Here is a 21836-nt window from a genome sequence, read left to right as displayed (position 1 = left end):
AACATGATACATGTGCTAGAGTAAGCCATTTCCTCTTTCTACTTAAAACATAATTCCAATTAAAAAAATTAATCCCAATTTCTCATTGGATACATACATGTCCACCAAAAAAAAAAAAAAAAAAAAGATAAATAAAAGAAAATCCGTATTTTTTAGCCTCTCCCTTACATTTAAGTTTGGCCTGGGAACTAATTTCTGCCCAGTAGGGGCATAAAAGAAATTACTGTTGAAACTTTTGGAAAGTTCCTAAGAAAGGGAAGAAGTATACTCTGATTTCTACTTTCTTCCTTCCTGTTACTGGGAGATGACATTGAGAAGCTGAAGCCCAGGGAGCCATCTTGGTTCAGGATATGAAGATAGTGGAGCAGCAAGATAAAAGGGGTAGTCCTGATTGCCTACCTTTAGAGACATCAAACAGCCAATGAGCTACCCAACTAAAGAGCAAAAAGCTTCTATCTTTCTTAGTCACTGTTACTTCCAACATTTTATTTGTAATATATCTTATTCTTACTTATCAGTATAAGAATGCCTGCAAATATCAGACATTCTGCTAAATGCTCACTGTACAGCAACTATGTAAGATAGAAATTATGATCTCTTCTATGAGTGAGGAAATTAAGATTCAAAGGTGTTACATAATGGTCCTAATGACACCAAGGTAGTAAGTGGCCAAGTCAGAAATCCCAAATCAGATTCCGGAATTTATAGTCTTTTTTTCCTGCATTATTACTGCATTACTCTATAATGTGGGAGTAAATCCCTCCTTGTGTGCCTGTAGCTTAAACTCTTAATCTTCTTATCCTCTTTTGAAATTAAGATTAAAAACCTCTGCCTACTATAGGCACTACTGTGAAGACAAGTGGGTTCATTATTGTGTAAAGCACTGAAGTCCTTGGGACTTAACCACTATTTAATTTATGTACACAGTTAAAACTATTTAAAACTTTTTTGAACACAAAAAGTCAGCAGTTATACAAGAAGACTTAACTTCAATACAGCCACAATTAACTAATTTGTGCCACAAGCCTATACTTGTTTCAACTGGTTTACAAAATTAAACTCCAAATCACTAATTAACTTCCTGTTTCAGAAATCTATTCTGTGAGGCCCAGCATTTAGCTGAATTGTGCTTAACCACTCAGCTCACAACTTTGCCTTGTCATCCTGCTGTGGCTGCCTTTTAATGGAAGCTTTTCCCATTAAATACTGGAGGAACTGCAAATTGTGTTGTCATACCAACTCACAAAAATATCTTGGTGTCTTGGTAATAAAAGCAGTCAACTTGGTTGTCTGCAATAAGACTTTGTAATTTTGAAAAACTAATCCACAGTTCTTGGCCTACGGTTTTATTGTTTGTTTCCCCTAATCTCTAAAAGAGTAATTTGGACTCTATGATTGCAAAGGCTGAGACCACCTCTAAAATTCTGGGCTCCCTATAGAAAATGTGGCATTGAAAATGCTTAGAGCTTATGTCTAGAGTCAAACAGTCAAACAGACAGGGATTAAAATCCTGGCTCTGTAATTTTAGGCAAATTACATAATCTAAGTTTTGTTTTTCTCATTAGAAAAATGGAGATGATAATATGATTTTTAACACATCATAGAGCTCCAGAGATGTTTAAAATAGATTATGAGTGTAGAGTTCTGTATCCATTTCCTCTTGCTTCTGTAATAAAATACTACAAATTTAGTAATCTGTCCTACCAACACAAATTTATTATTCTATAGTTCTGGAAGTCAGAAGTCCAGGATGGGTTTTAGTGGACCAAAATTATCGTCTGGGCTATGTTTCTTGGGAGGGTTCAGAATTATTAATTGTTCCTTCACATTGTTGATAGAATTCAGTTCATTGTGGCTATGGGACTAAGGTCCCTTTCCTTACTGGCTATCAACTGAGGCTGTTCCATCTTAAAGAGTTATCCAAAATCCTTTGCTCGCGGCTCCCTTCCACCATCTTCAAAGCAGAAATACCAACTGAAGTCCCTCTGAAGTTTGAAATCTCTCCTGCCTCATCCTTGATTATCATATATCTCTGACAAATCCTTCTGCCTTCCTCTTCCCCTTATAAATTTTCAGGTGATTACTGTTACTGTGAACCTACCCACATAATCCAGGATAACTTCCCTATTTTGAAGTCATCTACTTAGTAATTTTAAGTATTTAAATTTAATTACTTTTTGTCATGTATGTAATGCAATCAGTGGTTTATAGAATAAGGACATAGACATTTTTGGGGTCAATTATCTATTTATCACAAGCTCTGAGCATAACACCTGGCAATGTAGTTACGTACTTAATAGATAAAAATAGCTAATACTTATGTTTACTCACTGCTCGGTAAAGACTGTATATGCTATATAGATAGCATATATATATAGTGCTATATAGATATTTATGTATTTCATCTAATAATCCCCATTATTATCTAGTGATATCTAATATCACCATCCACATTAAAATGAGAAAATGATGAAGTGCCTGGGTGGCTCAGTTGGTTAGGTGGCTGGCTCTTGATTTCAGCTCAGGTGGTGATTTCAGGGTCCTGGGATCAAGCCCCTCCTTGTTGGGCTCCATCCTCAGCAGGGAGTCGGCTAGAAGATTCTCTCCCTCTCCTACTGCCACTCCCCCGCTTGTGTGCACACGCACTCTTCTTTCTCTCTCATAAATATATATATATATATATTTTTTTTATTTTATATATATATTTTTTAAATAAGAAAATGAGACACAGAAAGTAAAGCTTTTCACTGAGCAAGCAAAAGGTAGAACAAAGAATTGAACCCAGGCTGTTTGGCTCTACAAGTGGTACCCTTAAGCTTCATCCTTCCTCCTAATTTTAAATATTATAACAATCAGAAAACCAAGAAAGCCTTTGCTTAAACTACTACCAAGAATGCTAAATTATTTCAGTATAAGGCAACAGCAATATTGGTATTTATTTGGCATATGTTCTTAATATATCTTCTCTTCTTTGTCCAAGGATGCTGGCTCATGTGGGTCCATATGATAATGATTTTCTTTATCATTCTACTTTGAGTCTTACCCAGTGACTGGGGAGGAAAATCCTTGCTAAAATAAGTTATTCTGTACGGGTAAAAGCTAGATGATATATCTAACTTTTTCCAGATTTCAAAAATTGCTCACTATCTTCCTGAGAGTATTACAAACCAAAAATACTACTGTCTTGATTTTTCAACAACTCATATTCTACTCATTTCATATTGAAAACCTGCTTTGACATCAGTAGGGAAAGTAAGAAGAAAGTGAATCACCATTATTTTGGACAACAAATACCTTTCATTCTCCTGCACGATCATATCTCCTTTTTTCCATGAACAGACTGGTTTGGGGGAGGCTCTAGGTTTACAATCCAAGCTGACCATGCTGCCCACCTGCACCTGAATCAACTTTTTCATTGGAGCCTTTGAAAAATCTGGAGCAGAAGCTGAAAGGCAAGAAGGAATAAAAATTTATTTTTAATTTAATATTTTAAAATTCCTGTAGGTTCAGAGGTTGACTTTATAATCATTTTTAAAGTTTTCTGACACACAGATGTCAGTACTTGATTTACTTAATTGACTGGGGACCAGTCAAGTTTTCAATGCTCAAAAAGTAATTCCTACTATTTTGTGTTCTAGTAAGTTCTAAATCTTGGGATGATTATTTTATATAGGAATTTTTAAAGTTTACTGTGAAGTTTGAAAGTAGCTCATGAGCTTATTTAAATGAAAACCTATCACAGAATGTTCTTGAAAGTTAGTTCCATACAGACAACAATAGGGTCAGTCTCTTATGATCTCTAAAACTCAGCACTTGGCACAGCGCCTGGCACTCAGTAAGTGCTCAGTAAGTGTTTTTAGAATGAAGGCTGGGTATTGAATTATTATTCTCTTGCATAAAAATTATCAAGATCTATTATAAAATTTTCACATGGCTGTGTTGAAGAAATACATAATATGCATTATTATATTAGTGTTACAGTATCATATTAAATACAATAATATATAAAGAACATCATATCTGCCAATAATGCACACAATGCTGATCCTGAAACAATTGAATATTCAAGATAAATAAAAATGTATCATTTGATTGAAATGGTACTTTAATCAGAAAATCATTCTTCCTCTTATTGCAAATGTGGCTAAAGTTAACCAAACACAGTGCATTTCTCCTAATGTTTAATGCTCTGTCTTATGGAAAATCCCAGGGAATACAATTTATTTATTTTTTTGGTCAGTGGACATCATATAGCTAATTATATTATGCGGTTATATATAAGACTGTGGATAAAGAAGATATGTTACCCAGACATTATTGGTCTTAAAAATTAAGATCTTAAAATAATACTTTTGACTAAAAAAAAAAAAAAACCTTTGTACTTTAAATGGATTATATAGATTTTTAACACAGCTTATATTTTTCCCATACAAAAGCCTCATACATACAGCATGTTTGGTATGAAATCATGCATTTTAAGATGAATGAACCATCACTCATAAGGCTAATTTAATACAATAGTACAGCAATGCTTCAACTTAAGACTAGGTAAAAATCCACTCTCTTTTTGTTAAGTACCCCACTTCTCTGGTATGGATAAGAGTAGCCAGATTTTCAGTTGATGATCTGCCTTTTCCAGAATTGAGGCTTCCCAGTGCAGATGATGTATTTCTAACCTCCAGGTATCAAGGATGAGAGACCTGCTTCCCATCAAATCAGGGATTCTCAGTGTGGCACCTGACATTTTGGGCTAAATAATTGTTTGCTATGAGAGTCTGTCTTGTGCACTGTAGGATATTTACATTGTAGAATTATTTGTGAGTAGCCTTTCTGGCTTCTACCCACGAGATGCCAGGAATACACACTGGCTCCCTTCTTCCCCTATCTGTCCTCAACATTATGACAACTAAAAATGTCTCCCAACATTTCCAAATATTTCCTGAGAGCAAAATCATCCCCGACTGGGGACCGCTGAGTCAGGGTCTTCCAACTTCTGGGCCATATGGATTGACCAGCCATGGGTATAGGACTCAACTCAGTGATGCAGGGCCAATGCCATGTAGGACTGTGATTTTTATTAGCGCAATTCAGAAAGCCATGCTTCTTCCATTAGATTGACTGATCATGGAAACTGAATGTGTCGGGGAACAACCATGTAGATCCTGATGATGGTGATGATGCTTGAGCCCTGGATCATGTTTTGTTCAGATCCAAATTTGCACTTTAATTACATGGAACAAAAAATTTCCCTTCTTCTTTCTCTCTTATTTATATCATATGATGCTATGCTCTGACAATTTTGGTTGACTTTCAGGCATTTGTCACTTACAAAGTGTTTCTCTGGATAATTGCCCTACACACGATGTAACATTTTCTACCTTTTCATATACTTAGAGTGCAAGAAGAAGAAAATAATTCAGAATTTCAAATAGTTGAGCTTTGTTAGTTAAAACTTCACTATGCCCAATGTTTGATGCTTTGAGCAGGGTCACTAAAAACAAAACAACTCTTTATGGATCCATAAATTATTGTTTTCAATTCTGTTCTTTACTTTTGAACTTTTACTAGCCCTGCAACAGAGAATACCAAATTCACTTATTATCTTAAAAGGCATTGCATAGTTTGTAACATTGGAGTTGGATAAGGATGTTTTAGGTCAACATGTTTCCTTATTGTTGTTCTATTTCAGCCTTTGAAGTTTATTCCAGCCACAATTGCTGCTTTTCCTTAGAAATCATTAAAATATATTCCCTGATTAAAAACCCTGATGTTGTTATAATACTGTAGAGAATATAGGAGTATAATAGGAGAAGTAAATATTTCTGGTTCTAGCAAAAATGGAGGATTTAAGAAAAAAAAGTGACAAGAGAAGCTTTGTCTTACCTACAACCTTAAGTTCTGCACTGGAATAAATGAGACCATGTTTGTTTTCTGCTATGCACTGGAACATTCCAGAATCAGTCACATTTAGGTTCGATATTGTAAGGGCACCATTTTCTATCTGTATTCTCTCCTAGGTAAGAACAAAAATCTCTTGCATATCAATGTATATATCATTTTAAAAGAAAAATGAAAACCACTATTATTTCAATGATATACAAACCTCCTTCATTTTCCTCAGAGTATTAGGCAACCTGACCTGAAATTGTAATATTTCCTTATTTTGAAAATCTGAGACTGATTTAACATAACAGCCACACATTAGAAATACTAATAAACACCCTTCAATCCAAATGCCTATCAGTAAAATAAATAACAAAGCAAGAGGTAAAATATTGTAGGCACTTCATTTTTCCCTATGGTTAAAGTTGCAGACTTTAAAAAATGTATCATGTTTCCATCCCATCAACTGGAAAGGTTTTCACCATTTTTTAAATCATTTAAATTAAACACATTATAAATTCTGTGCACCAGAAAGGGTTCTGGAAAATACATTTATTAAGGGTTTTTAGGTAGTATGACAAGTTATATATAGAAATTTGAAGGAACATAATTGACTTAGTACACAATTTTTTAAAAGAGTAAAAATTATATGGCTTAAGAAAGAAAGTGATTGAGAAAATAAGTACTCATGTAAGAAGGTAACCATGTAATGATACATTTACTCTCCAGAGGCCAATAGCAACTTGTCAAATAGGAACAAGAAATTATATTCCACATTTGATTAAAGTCAAGTCTTTTCTAATTTCAAAAGCAAAAAAAAAAAATAGTATATCAGTTTTAGACTAAATTCACAAAATTATTTTTTACCAATCAAATATAATTGTTGAAAGTATTTCCTTTTTGGCAGACTGGATACTTGATTTTATATTTTTCTTCTCTTTATCACTTTATAGGTACAAATGAATGTGTACAAATTTGGCACTGGGTACAAGGAAGGCATTTATTTAACACAAAATGAAGAGAGGAAGGATTAACCAGGCTCGTTACCTTACCTCGAGCACAAGGGCTTCTCCATTTTTCAACCATCGGTAGGAGGGTTTGGGCTTACCACTTGCCCGGCATTCCCAAAAAAGATTGTCCTCCACTGCTATTTCTACATCTTTTATGAGCTGAACCCAATGAGGCTTTGCTGCAAGGAAAAAAAAAAAATCAAACCACCCAGCAAATAATAAATAAATACTTTATATAAATGGATATAAACACTGTAAGCAATGAATTAATAGGAGCATAGTGACTAAAATTATATTTAATTCCCTATTTACTAAGTGGATATGGGAAATATTTCTAGATTTGAGAATGAATGTTTCAATCTGTCACTTCCTAAGCCAAATTCATTACACTTTCTCGGTTTTCAAAATTCTGGGCATTGTACTATATTCTCTTTCTTAAATTTTTATTATTTATTATTATTTATTTATTTATTTATTTATTTATTTATTTATTTTAAGAGGGAGAGAGTGGGGATGGGCAGAGCAGAGGGATTGAGAATCTGAGAATCTTAAACAAGATCTACACTCAGCACAGAGCCTGACGCATTGGCTTGATCTCATGACCCTGAGAGTTTGGCCTGAGCCGAAATCAAGAGTCAGATGCTTAACTGATTGAGCCACCCAGGCTCCACGGCACTACATTATATTCTTCAAGTGTGTCTTAGTAGACTGTAATGCAGGTATACTAAATAGACTCCTTTCCAAGTGCATTTGTGAATCATAAGGTCACAATTGATGACAACTTAATACACATATGACAGGAGATACTCGTCTTAATTATGCACTAAAAATTAACATCCGTAGAAAGGAAACTTCTATAGCTGAGGAAAAAAAATCTCCCTCAAGTTAGAAATAAGTTTTAATTAAATACAAGCCAATGAGCATCTTATGAACCTCTTTGTGAATTAAAATGAAAGCAGAGAAAGATGGATAAATTGGTTCAATTTGAATAATATGATTTTTTATGAAAAAGAACTAGCTCATGCAACCTTAAATTATGTATGCAAATCAGTGGCATCAACTGGATTTATCATTTTCTCTTACATTTTAGAAGATATTTGGAAAATTCTTTTTACAGATGAAAGCAACATACCACTTATAACCAAAGCCACTCCATATACACAGCATATTCAGCCAAGTCTCAGCTTGCATTTTAGATCCAAAACTGGGAGGTGAGATGTCTTACTGGTTTCACATTGCATTATGCATGTGATGTCTACTGTGAGATTCACATTTGCGTCCTCCATATGGAGAAACAGTTTATCTATTTCTATTTAATTGCAACCATGGGAAGATTTGTCTTTCCATTTCTATCTTGTAAAATTGCTTTTTTTTAAATAAAGGAAATAGAAATGAAAATATAGCTATTTAGCTTTTAGAGAAAATCTATTGGTCTAAATTTTGCGTTATTATTATTTTTTCTCATTATTTTTTTTTTTTTTACATAAATGACTTCCTCAGTCTGAAGTATAGCTCAGTCTAAAGTCACTTCACTCTACTTATATTGAAGCACATTTTTTTTTTCTTTCAGGAATTATCAGCCTTCATGGAATAAGACCGCAAAGAAACTCATACATGAGTCCTTCACTAAGACTCAAGATTCTAGCAAAAATTTTCCACTGGTTTCTCAGAACTACTGTTCTCCAAATGAGAGGATAATTCATTGGGCTGAAGCCAATCCTGAGATTACAACTGCCATGTTAATTGTGATTTCTCCCCTTACTCTATCATATGAGATCCAAATATTCTATCTATATGAAATATTAGAATGGATAACCAGAGAACTTCATGGCACTGATTGAATATAATAGTCTTAAGTCAGAAATGTAGCGTAATTATCATGAAACTACTTATCTCATTAATTCCTGATTTATTTCTTGCGTATATATTATATTACCTACCTAATGAAATAAAGCAATAGTCTACCTTCTTTAGTCAGTATAGGGGATGATGTTGGTTGTCTGTTGTGTATACATTTCCTCTTTTCTTTATTTGGAAAATAACCCCCATTTCTCATTAAACTATCTTCTCTTTCATCACCTCACATCACCCATAAAATTCAGGGAATCTGACCATATTCCCTGTTCCTGATGCACTTAAATTGTATAAGTCAATTCTCCCCACTACTGATTGGTTTAGGAATGAACTTCCAGGCAATGATATTTGAGAAGGGAATTACAAGATGTTTTGGAGACAGGAAGGATGAACAAGGGTTAATGTTCTGGTCTCAGTGGGCAGCTATTTTGAGACTCTATCAGAGACTAACATGCAGGTAAAGGGAAAAGACCGGTAAGGGCAGAAACAAAATCACAGAGAAACTGAGAAAGGACCTGCTTATAAGGTACTTGAACACCAATTTAGCTTTGAATTTCTCATCTTATGAGGCATTCAATTGTTTATTTTTTAGTCAAGGTTGCTGGTCCACAGAGCTAAAACATTGCTGCTGAAACACTTAGACAGTTGGAATAGCTTGTGTTTTCTTGTAAGGGTCACTTCTTACCCTAGGTCAAGTAATTGTTTCTCAGAAAGGAGAAACTAAGCTCCTCCTTTGGAGCTTTCTCCTACCAGAAAAAGGGACTTGCTCTGGGTGGTCTTAGAGCTGTACAGTCATATGGCTTAAGTGCCCCCTGACCTACTTCTTTATAGTCCCATCAGTATGTAGACCTTGACACCTAGGTAATGTCACCGTGGTGCTCTGTAATCATGTAACGAGACAGTTATAACACAGAATGACTCATGATATTAAACCAGGCCTCCAATTTGTTCCTGACAGATCCTAAAATCTTACAATAGGTGAACACATGTCAATTTAATCAGAAGCAATGCGAATTTTTTTGAGGGAGGTCATAAAAAGCCCTTTAATTTTAATATTTGTCTTTGCAAATGATTTCCTCCCTGAAACATTTTATGTATGCAAACTGTTTCCATTTCCACTTTCTAAGATAAATAGAATGCAATGCAATTTGGCTTTCACAAAAGTGGTCAATTCTCTCTCGTTTTACAATGTTTCTCATGATCAAACTGCAAGTATATATCCATTGAGCATATATCTTCCTATATATTACAGTACATTTTGTAAAATCATGTATTTATGCTTTCTAAATCATGCTTTCTTCAAAAAACTTACTTTTTTTTTAATAAAAATGATCTGAAAACAAAAAGGATAATTTAATTTTCCTATACCAAATGACTCTAAATAAATGTAGCATTATTATCCTTTCCTTACCCAAACTGAACAGTACATCAAATAAATGATTATAAATTAAAGGAAGCAAACACAGCACAGTTACATTATTGGAAGGGAGAGAATTAATACCAAAGAACTTTAGCCTGACTTGATGTGGTTTGTCTAATGCAGTAATTACAAGTTCTCTCTGTAAACAGTTTCTTTCTGTGTAGTAAAGATCATAAAGAAAGATACAGTCACATTTTCTAGGGGAGAGGATAGACACAAAGGAGATTGCTCCGTGATATGACCAAGTGTATAAAACATTACTCATAGAAAAAATGAAATATTCGTTATTATATGAATCGTTTTAAAATGCAAAAAGACTATGTCATGCCTCCGACTTCACCACAAAATGGTACTGCTTCTTAATTCCTCCTAAATATTCATCCCCCTTTAACAGAACACAAAAGAGAACAAGGTGAACATTGGCATCCTGTCATAACTTCCCACTGCCCAACAATATTTTGTTGAGAGAGCAAAAGCTAAAAATTCCATTTGCCCAAAGTAGATACTCACCATAGTAAGTGAGACGCCCTCTGGCGACATTTCTTCCTCGTGAATTCTCAGCAATGCATTCATAGGAACCCGTATCTTCCTGTTGGAAGTTGGGGATTTCAAGCACCCCACTGAACTTTCTCAGTTTAATTTTACTGGAAAACGGCAGTCCGTCACTTCTTCTCCAATTAATCTGAGGTACAGGGCTAAGCAGAAAATTGTTAAGTTATTGCTCTTTTACACAGATGCCTGGATGCATCTTAGGCCCTACAAAAGGAACCTTTTGTTAGGATAGAGCAAAAAGGCACCAGGTTTCCAATGCAGAACATCTCCAGTTGTCAATTACATAAACCTGATACAAGGATTTACCTAAGTTGATATTTTATTAAGTTAATTCATGACTTAAAGAAAAAAAGATGAACACATCTCCATTGTATTATGACAAATGAACAAGCAAAAGAAAAATAACAGCAATCTAGTTCATGAAATTAGGCAGGCACAGTCATTTTCTGCGAATTGCCTTTCAAGCTTCAACCTAAATTATGTATGTGCATTCTTATATTTTATTTTTCCTTTGCTTCTAAATGAAAGAAAATTTTAGAAAATAAGGACAAGAAGACTCTGTCAAAAACTATTTTGATCTTTTACGGCAAACTAATATTTCAGCACATTGGGGTAAGTGTTACAAAACTTACTTTCCAAGAGCAAAACATTCCAATTTCACAGTTGCTCCTTTGGCTGCCGGAAGAGTTTCTGGAAATTGTACTTCTATTTTTGGCTCATATTCACCCATCACACCTGTAAAGCCATATGAGGTTAATAGTTTCAATGTTTCCTTTGGAATTATCTCATTTTTCTTCAATAAAACTTTCTTTTGCTCCATTTTGAACTAGTTTCTCTAATGATTTAAATTACTAGCCATCCATTAGGTACTTTTAAAAGCAGAGCTAACTGGGCCAAATATGCAACATTATTAAACATCAGGGACCTCGGATTCTGTGATTCATAAATTTACTGCTTATAGAGCAGTTCCAAGAAAACCATTATACCCTTTACATTGTGTAAAAAGGGGGGGCTTTTTTATTCTGTATTTAATCTGGACATTTCTAGTCAAACTGAAATATACAATGTATTATGACTTCTTGAAATATCCTAAAGAGCAAAAATTATGGGAGGGAATTTACTTAATGGTACCCTGGTAGCAGAGAAACCAATCTTAAACTTATTAAATGGCACCCTGGAGACGAAAAACAGTAACTTAATAAATGAGAAAGGTCAAATTCAATTATAACTGACTGGAAGGAAATGCTTAGATAATATGTGGTCATGGCATGGTGCTTTATCAGATATGGCTTTGTGTAAGTGGGGCAGTTATGCAGGCTTACAAATCTGTTTCCTCTGAAGTTCATGTGCTCCCTTGAAATAGCCATAAAGGAGTTGAGGAAACACATGTTTTCATTTTCAGCTTTACTGAGGTATGATTAGCAAATAAAGATTATATATATTTAGACTGCACAGCCCGATTTTTTTACTGTGTTCAATGTGATGATTTATATATGTATACATTCTTAAATGATTATGTCAATCAAGTTAACACATCTAGCACCTCACATAGATACCATTTAATTTCTAAATATTCTGTGGTAAGAACACCTCAGGTCTACTCTCTCAGCAAATTTCAAATATACAGTACAATATTATTAACTATTATGACTATGTTGTTGGAGGAGGGGGAAATGGGGAGAGGTTGGTCAAAGAGTACAAATTTTCAGTTATGAAATGAGTAAGCTTTGAGACACCTGGGTGGCTCAGTGAATGAGCATCTGCCTTCAGCTCAGGGCATGATCCAGGGGTCCTGGGATCAAGTCCCGCATTGGGCTCCCCATAGGGAGCCTGCTTCTCCTTCTGCCTATGTCTCTGCCTCTCTCTGTGTCTCTCATGAATAAATACATAAAAATCTTTTTAAAAAATAAAAAATAAAATGAGTAAGCTTTGGGAATCTAGAGTACATCTGAAAACATTTTTAAGAGATACTTTATATCCTATAACAAAACAACCAAACTTTTAAGAACCTCAAGGTGACCAAAATCAGGACAAGTGGTTCATGACAATGTAACCTGAGCCCGAGGCTCAGAAGAACCTCATGCTTGGTTTGATGGTCTCCTATCATCATCTTGAAATTCTTAATAATTTCTGAACAATGGATCCACGATTATTATTTTGCTCTGGTCCTTAAAAACTATGAAGCTGGTCCTGGGTAAGGATTAGGAACAGGGACCTATGTTAATGAAATAATCTGCATCGCTGTATTCATAAATTTTTTTTTTGTTTGCCCCAAAATGAAATAATCCATGATATACTTTTCACCTTTTCCCTTTGTTTTTGCATGTATTCCCAACATTTACATTTAGAATTGCACCTTGAAATATTTCCTACCATCAGAACGTAGCACCAAAGGAGTTGGGGAGCCCAGCACTCTGGCTTTCGTCACTGTACTGGTCACCACACATGTGTAATTACCCACATCGGATGGCTCGACCTTGGCTATGTAGAGATGGCCTGTCTCTTGAGAGACAAATCTCCGACTATCTTCTTCAACAAATGATGGATATTCATTGAAGATCCAAGCATATGATAGTTCTAACAAAGTTTGGGGGTAAAAGAAATTCCATCATTAAAGAAAGTTTTCCATATTATAACTAAAAAATACACAAAACCACCTTTACTGCAAAGCAATGCTGAGTGCATTTATTGCAGGTCATGAAGAGAAAGAGTTCTGCGAACTGATTCTGCGGTCATTCTGCATTACGGTGGAGGACACTGCTGATTAGCATTCTTGTGGGAGCAATATTATCACCATCATCATTATCACTACTCCAGACACCTCCTGACAAGTCTCTCTCACTTCAGTTTTCCTCCCTTTTAATTTGTGTCTCCACACCACACATTCTACACTCTTTCAAATTACCGTCCCGTCCTGTCAGTTTTTGATATAACTTCTCTGTAATTTCTTGGTATTCTTGAGAATAATGCAAAATTTCTTAACCTGAATAGGAAATTCTGCACGATTAGACCCCTGCTTAAAGCCTTACCACCTGGGTGCCTTCGCATGTGCTGCTCTAGAAGCCTGCAGTGTCCTTGTTTTCTGTTCACTCTCTTGCCTCTCTCCCACAACCTTTCAACACTAAACCCCCTTCTGCCAGAGTAACTTCCAGATGGTTTTCAAAGCTTAGTTCCAAATATAAGGAGTCACCTCCTCAGAGAGGACGGGTCTTCCTTCATCCTTGTCCTCAGAGTGGGTTCTCCTATATTATAGAGCAACTCTTAAGCTCACATAGGTTAAAGCACTTACTGCTTTGTATGTAATGGTCTACTTATCTGTCCTTCCATTGCTTGGTAAACATTGAGGTCAACTTTTATCCTGACTGCCCTGCCCCGCCCAATTAGCAAAATGGAATATCCAAAGACAATGAACAGTTCTCAGTAAACATTTATTGAGTTAATTAAGGATATAATTACACTATTATCTCCTATGTAAAGTCCAATGTGAGAGTTTTCTTGACTTTTTGGGTCAAGGTAAACCAACTTTCTCCAAAGGAACTAATAATGTTCTTCTACTCTGTGATAATGAGGGTAAATAATACAATGCTGCATTGTTCTAGATGCCCGTATTTTTTAGAGGCAAGTTGTAATTTAAGCACACTTAACCATGGTTGGCTTATTTGATTCCTTTTTTTCCACGGTCCTACTGTGTTTTACAATTTCATCAACCTTATTGTATTGGTTCGTTGCTGTAATGCTTTTTCAAAAGAATTTTTGGAAAATGTATGTAATCAAAATAAATTTAGTAACGAATTGAAAATATACTTAAGACATTACTTCAGTGACAAAGGGTCTTTGCATTTGGCAGAGGTGGACAGTAGTAACTCAGTGTACAAATAACAACGAGACAGTGTAAAAGGTCTGGGTGAGAGTTACTCTGGATTTCAGAGGAAGGACCGGTGACATTCTCTCATGACTAAAGAGCAGATCTTAAAGGATAGAACATTCTGACAGGCAGGGAGAAAAGCACTCCAGATGAAGTGAAGAGCATATGAAAAGTTGGCAGGGAAGAGAAAATGTTAAGTACCTGGTAGCAATGAGAAACCACTGACTTCCTTCTGCCTTCATGCAAATACAAATGTTTGATGATTCCAGGGGTTAGCAAGTCAAGGGCAAACTGGGAGCACATTTAGAAACACGGATTTTTATCCTTGAACTGCTCTCCCCATTACGTTCTAATAGCAGTAGGGTGTTTCAGGAAATTTCAGTCAGTCACCTGATAGGCTGTGAAATCCAAAGTTGTTTGTTGGACTGTATGAAAATGAAACGTGTCTCAAACATCCACTCCCCCGCTAGCCTCATGCTTACTGAGATGGTGCTTTGCTCTTAAAATAGTACTAAATAAACCACAGAGTTAAAGAATGCTGGTCAGGGAGGCTGGATTAGTTCTGCAATTGTTGAAACTGACAGGTGTGGAAGCCTCAGTTCCCCAGGCTCTTCCTGTTGCACTAAGCATGCCGTCCCACCCAACATCCCCTGTCCCCTAACTCTGTAACCTCACCTTGCTTTAGAGAAGGCAAAGCCATCTCCTTCTGCCTTTCAAAGTATTCTATCCATGAAATTAATAGGATTGCCTCACTCTCTTTTATTTTTTTTATTTAAAAATATCCCTTTTATCCAGTAAGTGTAAAACTCCCACTGCTCCCCAACATAACATACCTCAGTTGGGTGTTAAGAAGAAGAAATCAACCTTATTAAACCAGTTTATACTAAACTAAGAATGGCTGGTGGAAAGAACGCAGATGCAGAATCTGAAAAAACCTACAATCTAATAAATTCATGTAAGAAATACAATATAGCAAGGAGAATGTCTGATCAATAAGCATATGCAACAATTTGGAATAAATATTACATATGTCATTTTGACTGAAATGTTGTAAGGCTCCACTTAAGCATTTTTTAAATCCCAAATCAATACTTTCAAGATTTAAATATTGTATTATCATTATATTGTTGTACAGATACTATGGTGGCTTTGCTTATATGACCCCTGTAATGAAGGACTGTTAGAAGAGAAGAAAGTCAAAATTAAAATCATTTTAAGCTGCTCACAAAATGAGCACGGAGAAGTGAATATGGCTGGATTGAAGGGTGGGTTGTGATAGATATGGAAGTGTCCCACTTAGGTCTCACTTCAGGAGAACTTCATAGAACACAGTTAACTGGTGGCCTCCACCTGCTAGCCTATGAGTGGAGTGCTGTGGCTACACTTTCCTGGGGCTGCTTCTAGCTAAACAATGAACCCCACTGGGGTGTTCATGCTGGCTCATTCCCCCTGTTGCAGGATGTCCCCCATTGGGCAATTCAGGTTGGAGACGTCCCATCAGATAATGGTCATGATATTCTCAGAACTTCACAGTGATCTGGCTTTCTTCCTATCCAAATTTTCTTCTCCTCTCTTTGCTCAGAGATAGCAGATTTGAATCTCAGACTGGAGTTTCCTCTACCAATTTCTGCTTCTTCACCGTTTAACCTTCCCAGGCATTTTCTCCAGGATTTTTCTTTATTATTATTATTATTATTAATAACAAGTCTGATCCTCTAATCCCATCTTGGAGTCTGCTTCTCAGAACACTTGAACTGACACATGCTGCTAAAACGGAGTAACAGACTCTCCTCTGTGTCAGAAATTGCCCCTTCCCTTAGACCCTCAGGAAATATCCTCTATTACTGACCTCCTTTTCAATAACTGTTTAATCCCCTCACCTCACCCTCAGACTTTTCAAATTTACAAACTAATTCCTAATTGATTCTTAGCACCTACCCTCCACACAAGCCCTGACAAATCAGCATCCCAGAGGAAAATGGTGTAAACCCACCCTGAGATCCCCACCAAACAAATTAGAAACAATAGAACCTTCATCCCCCTAGGCTATATTACTGAGCAGAAGCCCTAAAATCACTTGTAACTTGAGAATGCAGTGGAGAAAAGCTGCTCTTTTGCAGGAATTTGCACTCCTGCATTCCTCTTTGACAAACTGTGTAACAATCAAGCAGATTTGGGATCTATCTCAGAATAGCATACAGGTATCCCTTGAATTACAAAGGGTTTATTATATTTGTAAACCATCACCGAAGGCATGTTGTATATGTGATCTTCACACAATCATGTGGACTGTATACTCGCTGTATATTAAACAGGGTAGAAAGACTTTTTTTTTTTTAAAGATCTTATTTATTTATTCATGAGGGACACACAGAGAGAGGCAGAGACATAGGCAGAGGGAGAAGCAGGCTCCCCACAGGGAGCCTGATGCAGCACTTGATCCAGGGACTCTGGGATCATGGTCTGAGCCAAAGGCAGAAGCTCAACTACTGAGCCACCTAGGTGCCCCTGTAGAAAGAAATTTTAAAGAGTTTTCAAAAACACTCCCTCTCTCTTCACATCCCAATAGCATAGTATATATACTTTTGAATTAAAAGTGCAATACTATGGCCTAACTATTGGAATATATTATAACCAGAATACCATAATGATCTTCCTCCACTATTTCTGCCAAATAGTATATTCTCACAGCTACAAGAGAAAAAAGGATCTTTGATGAGCAGCACAAAAATCGAACTCTAAGGTTTTGAGCTGGGATAAACAGGAAAAACAGGAGAGCAGAAACAAGAGCCACTTTAGGGATGGAAGAGGTTGTACTATAAATCGATTTTGAGACTCAGGCAGGTAACCTAGAAGTAAATGCCCAATGGGTAGGTGAGACCTTTAAATGTAAATGTATGAGAGAGATTGGGCCTAATAATGGCATGGGAGGCTGAATCATGACCCCTAGAATATTTCATCACTCTAATCCCTGAAATCTTGAACATATTACCTGACATGAAAAGAAGGGCTCTGCAGATGTGATTAAATTAAGGATACGGAGATGGGAAGATTATCTTGGATTATCAGGGGTGGGGGAAATGTAATCCTAAACGTCCTTGTAAGAGGGAAGCAAGAGGGTCAGAGAAAAGGAACTGGAACTCTGGAAGCAGGGGCGTCAGCCAGAGAGTGCTATTTGAAGATGCTATGCTCTTGATCTTGAGGAAGGGACAGGTGGGGCTAGGTAGGGAGAGATAGATAAGGGACTATGTGATCAGGCTCAGGGAAATTCCCAAAATGCTGAGATGTTAGGAAACCAGAGAAAAGGGAACATGCCAGACCACCCTACCTTGGTGTGGGTGGGGAGGATTTTTTTTTTCTTTTTTCATGATAGTTGCCTGTGACCAACAAAAAATGACCAGACCCTAAACGAAGCCACTAAAGATGTTATTACCGGGCTTCAGCCCAGGGTGTGATCCTGAAGACCTGGGATTGGGTCCCATGTCGGGCTCCCTGCATGGAGCCTGCTTCTCCCTCTGCCTGTGTCTCTGCCTCTCCCTCTCTCTCTCTTTCTCTCTCTCTGTGTGTCCCTGAAGGATAAATAAATAAAATCTTAAAAAAAAAAGATGTTATCACCACTCCTTATTCAAACCAGGGCATCCCAAGAATGATAAGGCCACAAGGTTCCCAGTTAGTTCTAAATAAAAAACTGTCAGGGGAGGGAGGCCCACGCTGGCAACCCTGTTGGGACCCCTTTCACTCCCGGGAGCTTTTTCTATGTCCTTGCTTAATACTCTTCTATCGCTTTACTCACTCTCCTTTGTCTGTGAGATTCATTCTTCGGTTCAGTGAGACAAGAACCTAGCTCTCCCACTTCAATCTGAAGATGGAAGACAGGGCCATGAGTCAAGGAAAACAGGTGGCATCTAGAAGCTGGAAGAGGCAAGACAATGGATTCTCCCCTAGAGCCTTTGAAGCTTTCAGCAGCCCTGTCAACATCTGGCATGTTGATTTTAGCTCCGGGACACCTGTATTGGACTTCTGACTTACAGAATTTTAAGATAATAAATCCATGGTGTTTTAAACCACTAAATTTGTGGTAATTTGTCATACCAGCAAGAGGAAACCAATAGAAATAATGATAATAGGTAACAATCAGGTGTTATTATTAAGTCTAGGTGCAGTGCTAAGTGGTAGAGAGAAAATTTCCAAAGAAAAACAATGACCAGAGACAAAAAAAAAAAAAAAAAAAAGAGAAAGCCTGCACTTAGAAGGCCTACAGAAGAATCCTATTTCATATAAAGTGATTATAAGACCAATACAGTAGCAAAGGGTGAGGTATTCCAAAAGAGCAAATCACAACCTCAAAGCAAATGAACGAATTAGTCTGTTTTATACAAAGATTCAGATCCTTGGGATGCCTAAGTGGCTCAGTCTGATGAAGTTTCTGACTCTTGGTTTCAGTTCTGTTCATGCTCTCAGGGTCGTGAGATTGAGCCCCACTTTGGGTTCCATGCTGGGCATGGAGTCTGCTTGAGATTCTCTCCCTTTCCCTCACCCACTGCACTACCCTCCCTCCACTAAAAAAAAAAAAAGCCAAAACAAAACAAAACACACAAAGATTCAGACCCTTGACAACTTACAGAAAGAAATCAAACCTGTGTTTAATATGGTATATACAGTCATGACAGCTACAACAAAAATTTGTAGCACCTACCTACCTTTCTTTACAGACTTTCTTATTGAGATGGAATGAGACATAACTTTTATGTCTCAGAGAGAAGATCTGCAGTATTTCATTTGTTGCCTGTATGACCATGTTAAAATATATGGCATCACTCTGATTGAAAACATTAGAGAATTATGTGATTTATTGCATTCTGAATAAACTAAAAAAAAATCTGCTGTAATACCATCAGAGTTTACTTATCATAAAAATCTGCATTTGCAATAAACATTAATTGTACACTGCAAAGTAAAATATACATCAAATCAGCATTCTTGGGAGATTTTTCAACATCATTTTATGTATGATGATAAATACAAAGCTATAATAAAGATGATAATTTTATATACTCAAACTAGACTTTACAAAATCTGTCATAACCTGTGGTATAAATCACAAACACATTATGCCAAAACTACTTGGCCACTGGGCTTTCTATTAACAACACTACGTTAATAATAGGTATGTGAATATTTTTTAGTAGAGAGCAAAGAGGCTTTACCAATCAGAGCCATAAATTAAGATAATGAAGTGTGGAAACTGCTTTCTAAAAAAGTAATATGTGATGAATGACATCACTCCTCTAGCCACATTCTTTCCCAGGTCACTTAAGTACAAGGCCAGTCAATTTAACAGGAAATATGTCACTCTAGTGTTTATCTGGAGATACATTAATACATATACTAGTGACATTTAAGGGTTTATTTCTAGTTTCATTATGAAATTCTATTATGAGGGAGATTTAATCCCTTGTATAGGCATTTTCTAGAAGAAGCTGTCAAATAAAACTGCAGTTGAACAAAACTGTAGAAGTAACCTTGGTTATTTTCTCTGGTGCCAACTGGAAGGTTTGATCTACCTGAAAAGAAGGAATATTAGGAGTTTGTGGGAACTTGCTGGATGTCATTCAAGATTTATATCACTGATTCAGACATTTGGGAAGGAAATTTTACTATGGAGCTTAGAGATGACACTCACTGATGGCGGGTCTGAGGCAGTGCGTAACTCGAAAGCCATGTAGAAAACTGAAGATAATTTAAGATTCAAAGAGCAAAACATCACTGGTTAGGATTGAAAAATCTGTACCATCAAAGCAGAAGGTATCTATGGACATCACCAACATTTCATTGTTTTGTCTTTCAAAAGCTGTTTTGTAAGTTGTTGCATTGCGGGCAACATTACATATACTGCAGGTTTCCTTGTTAGCCTGTAAATGTCTGTCTAATCTATTTTTACTTAGAGTACTAAACTGTGACTTTTGAGGATCCTCAGAAAAAGAGAACAATGATCGAGGAAAAAAAAAAACTAAAAATGTCATTCCTTTACCTTTTCATACTTCCGGGCTGATTCAAAGCCAGGAGTCAGCAAAGTAAAACTACAGCATCAAGTCTAATCTGCTATCTGCTTTGTAAACTAAATATTTTGGAACCTACACACACTCATCCAATTGTTCTTGTCCGTGGCTGCTTTTATGCTACCAAAGCAGGTCTGAATAGCTGCAACAGAGACTATATGGCCCATAAAGGCTAAAATATTTATCTGACTAAAATTTTAAGAAAAAGTTTGCTAATTTGTGTTCTAGGTTAGTGTTAGCCAAGGACCAAGTTATGAGTTCGGTGACCTTTACCTGCCTTACTTTACTTTTACTCCTCTCTTCCTTGTAAGGCTGTCATATTGTCCTAACCACCACATGAAGCTTCACAAAGCTTAGGCCAGTCTCCTTATCTTCTGTACTCTTCTCTTTTTGCTTTAGCCCCGTCACCTTTTGAGAGTACACACGAGTCATTTCCATTGCTTCACAAAAGTTTCCAAGAGATAACGCAGTTTTCTGATGTGTTTTATGATCATCATTTTGGTTCTACCATTTTCTTTCAGAAACAGGAATATTTTCAGTGGGTCCCTGTATCTCCCATCGTATTGTGACTCCACAAGGCTGTGTTCATTTTTTTTTTCAAGATTTATTTACTTATTTTAGAGAGACAGAGAAAGAAAGAGTCCTGGGGGAAGGGCAGAAGGAGAGAAAGAAAGAACCTAGAGCTGACTCCCTGCTGAGCAGGGAGTCTGACTCAGGACTTGATCCCAGGACCCTGACATCATGACCTGAGCCGAAACCAAGAGTTGGAAGCCTAACTGACTGAGCCACCCAGGTGCTCCTGTCTTCATTTTTAATGCCAGGGAAGCTCTTCTAACAAGTTCCTTCATCTCTTTCCTGGTACCCTGGCCACAAAAACTGATGTGGTGCCAGAGTTCTTTCCTCCATATCTGTTGGACCCATACATTTATTTTTCTCATGAAGAATTTTTTAATTTTCCCCAGAGAACGAGCCCTCTCCCATCCTTAATACAAGTTGTTTCAATGGACTGACCCCACCCTTGTCTCCTTGTTCCAAAATCTCAAGATGAGAATGTGCAGGTGGGCGCCAACTTCAATGACACTCCAACTCTGGTGTGCAGCAATGATTTCAGGTAACTGAGAATGGGAAGGAGCAAAAAAATGGGCAAGACATTTACTGACCTAGTTCCCTTCACCAGGGTGCTAAAGAAACAT

The 21836-nt window shown here is 36.7% G+C and overlaps 1 protein-coding gene across 1 annotated transcript in view; it reads right to left on the bottom strand.

Annotated features, from left to right (window-relative positions):
- Positions 1-21836, bottom strand: part of CNTN3 (contactin 3) — a 247363-nt gene that overhangs the window by 83321 nt on the left and 142206 nt on the right. The window contains exons 5-10 of the mRNA XM_055343752.1: positions 13093-13296; positions 11352-11454; positions 10678-10862; positions 6936-7072; positions 5884-6013; positions 3295-3445 (exon numbers count right to left, since the gene is read on the bottom strand). Of these exons, the coding sequence (XP_055199727.1) occupies positions 3295-3445; positions 5884-6013; positions 6936-7072; positions 10678-10862; positions 11352-11454; positions 13093-13296 (910 nt within the window). The remainder of the gene's footprint in view (positions 1-3294; positions 3446-5883; positions 6014-6935; positions 7073-10677; positions 10863-11351; positions 11455-13092; positions 13297-21836) is intronic.

Source organism: Nyctereutes procyonoides, unplaced genomic scaffold (assembly GCF_905146905.1).
Source record: "Nyctereutes procyonoides isolate TBG_1078 unplaced genomic scaffold, NYPRO_anot_genome, whole genome shotgun sequence".
Taxonomy (NCBI): Eukaryota; Metazoa; Chordata; class Mammalia; order Carnivora; family Canidae; genus Nyctereutes; species Nyctereutes procyonoides.
Note: the sequence above shows the minus strand (reverse complement) of the source record. Positions and strands in the feature narration are given on the sequence as shown.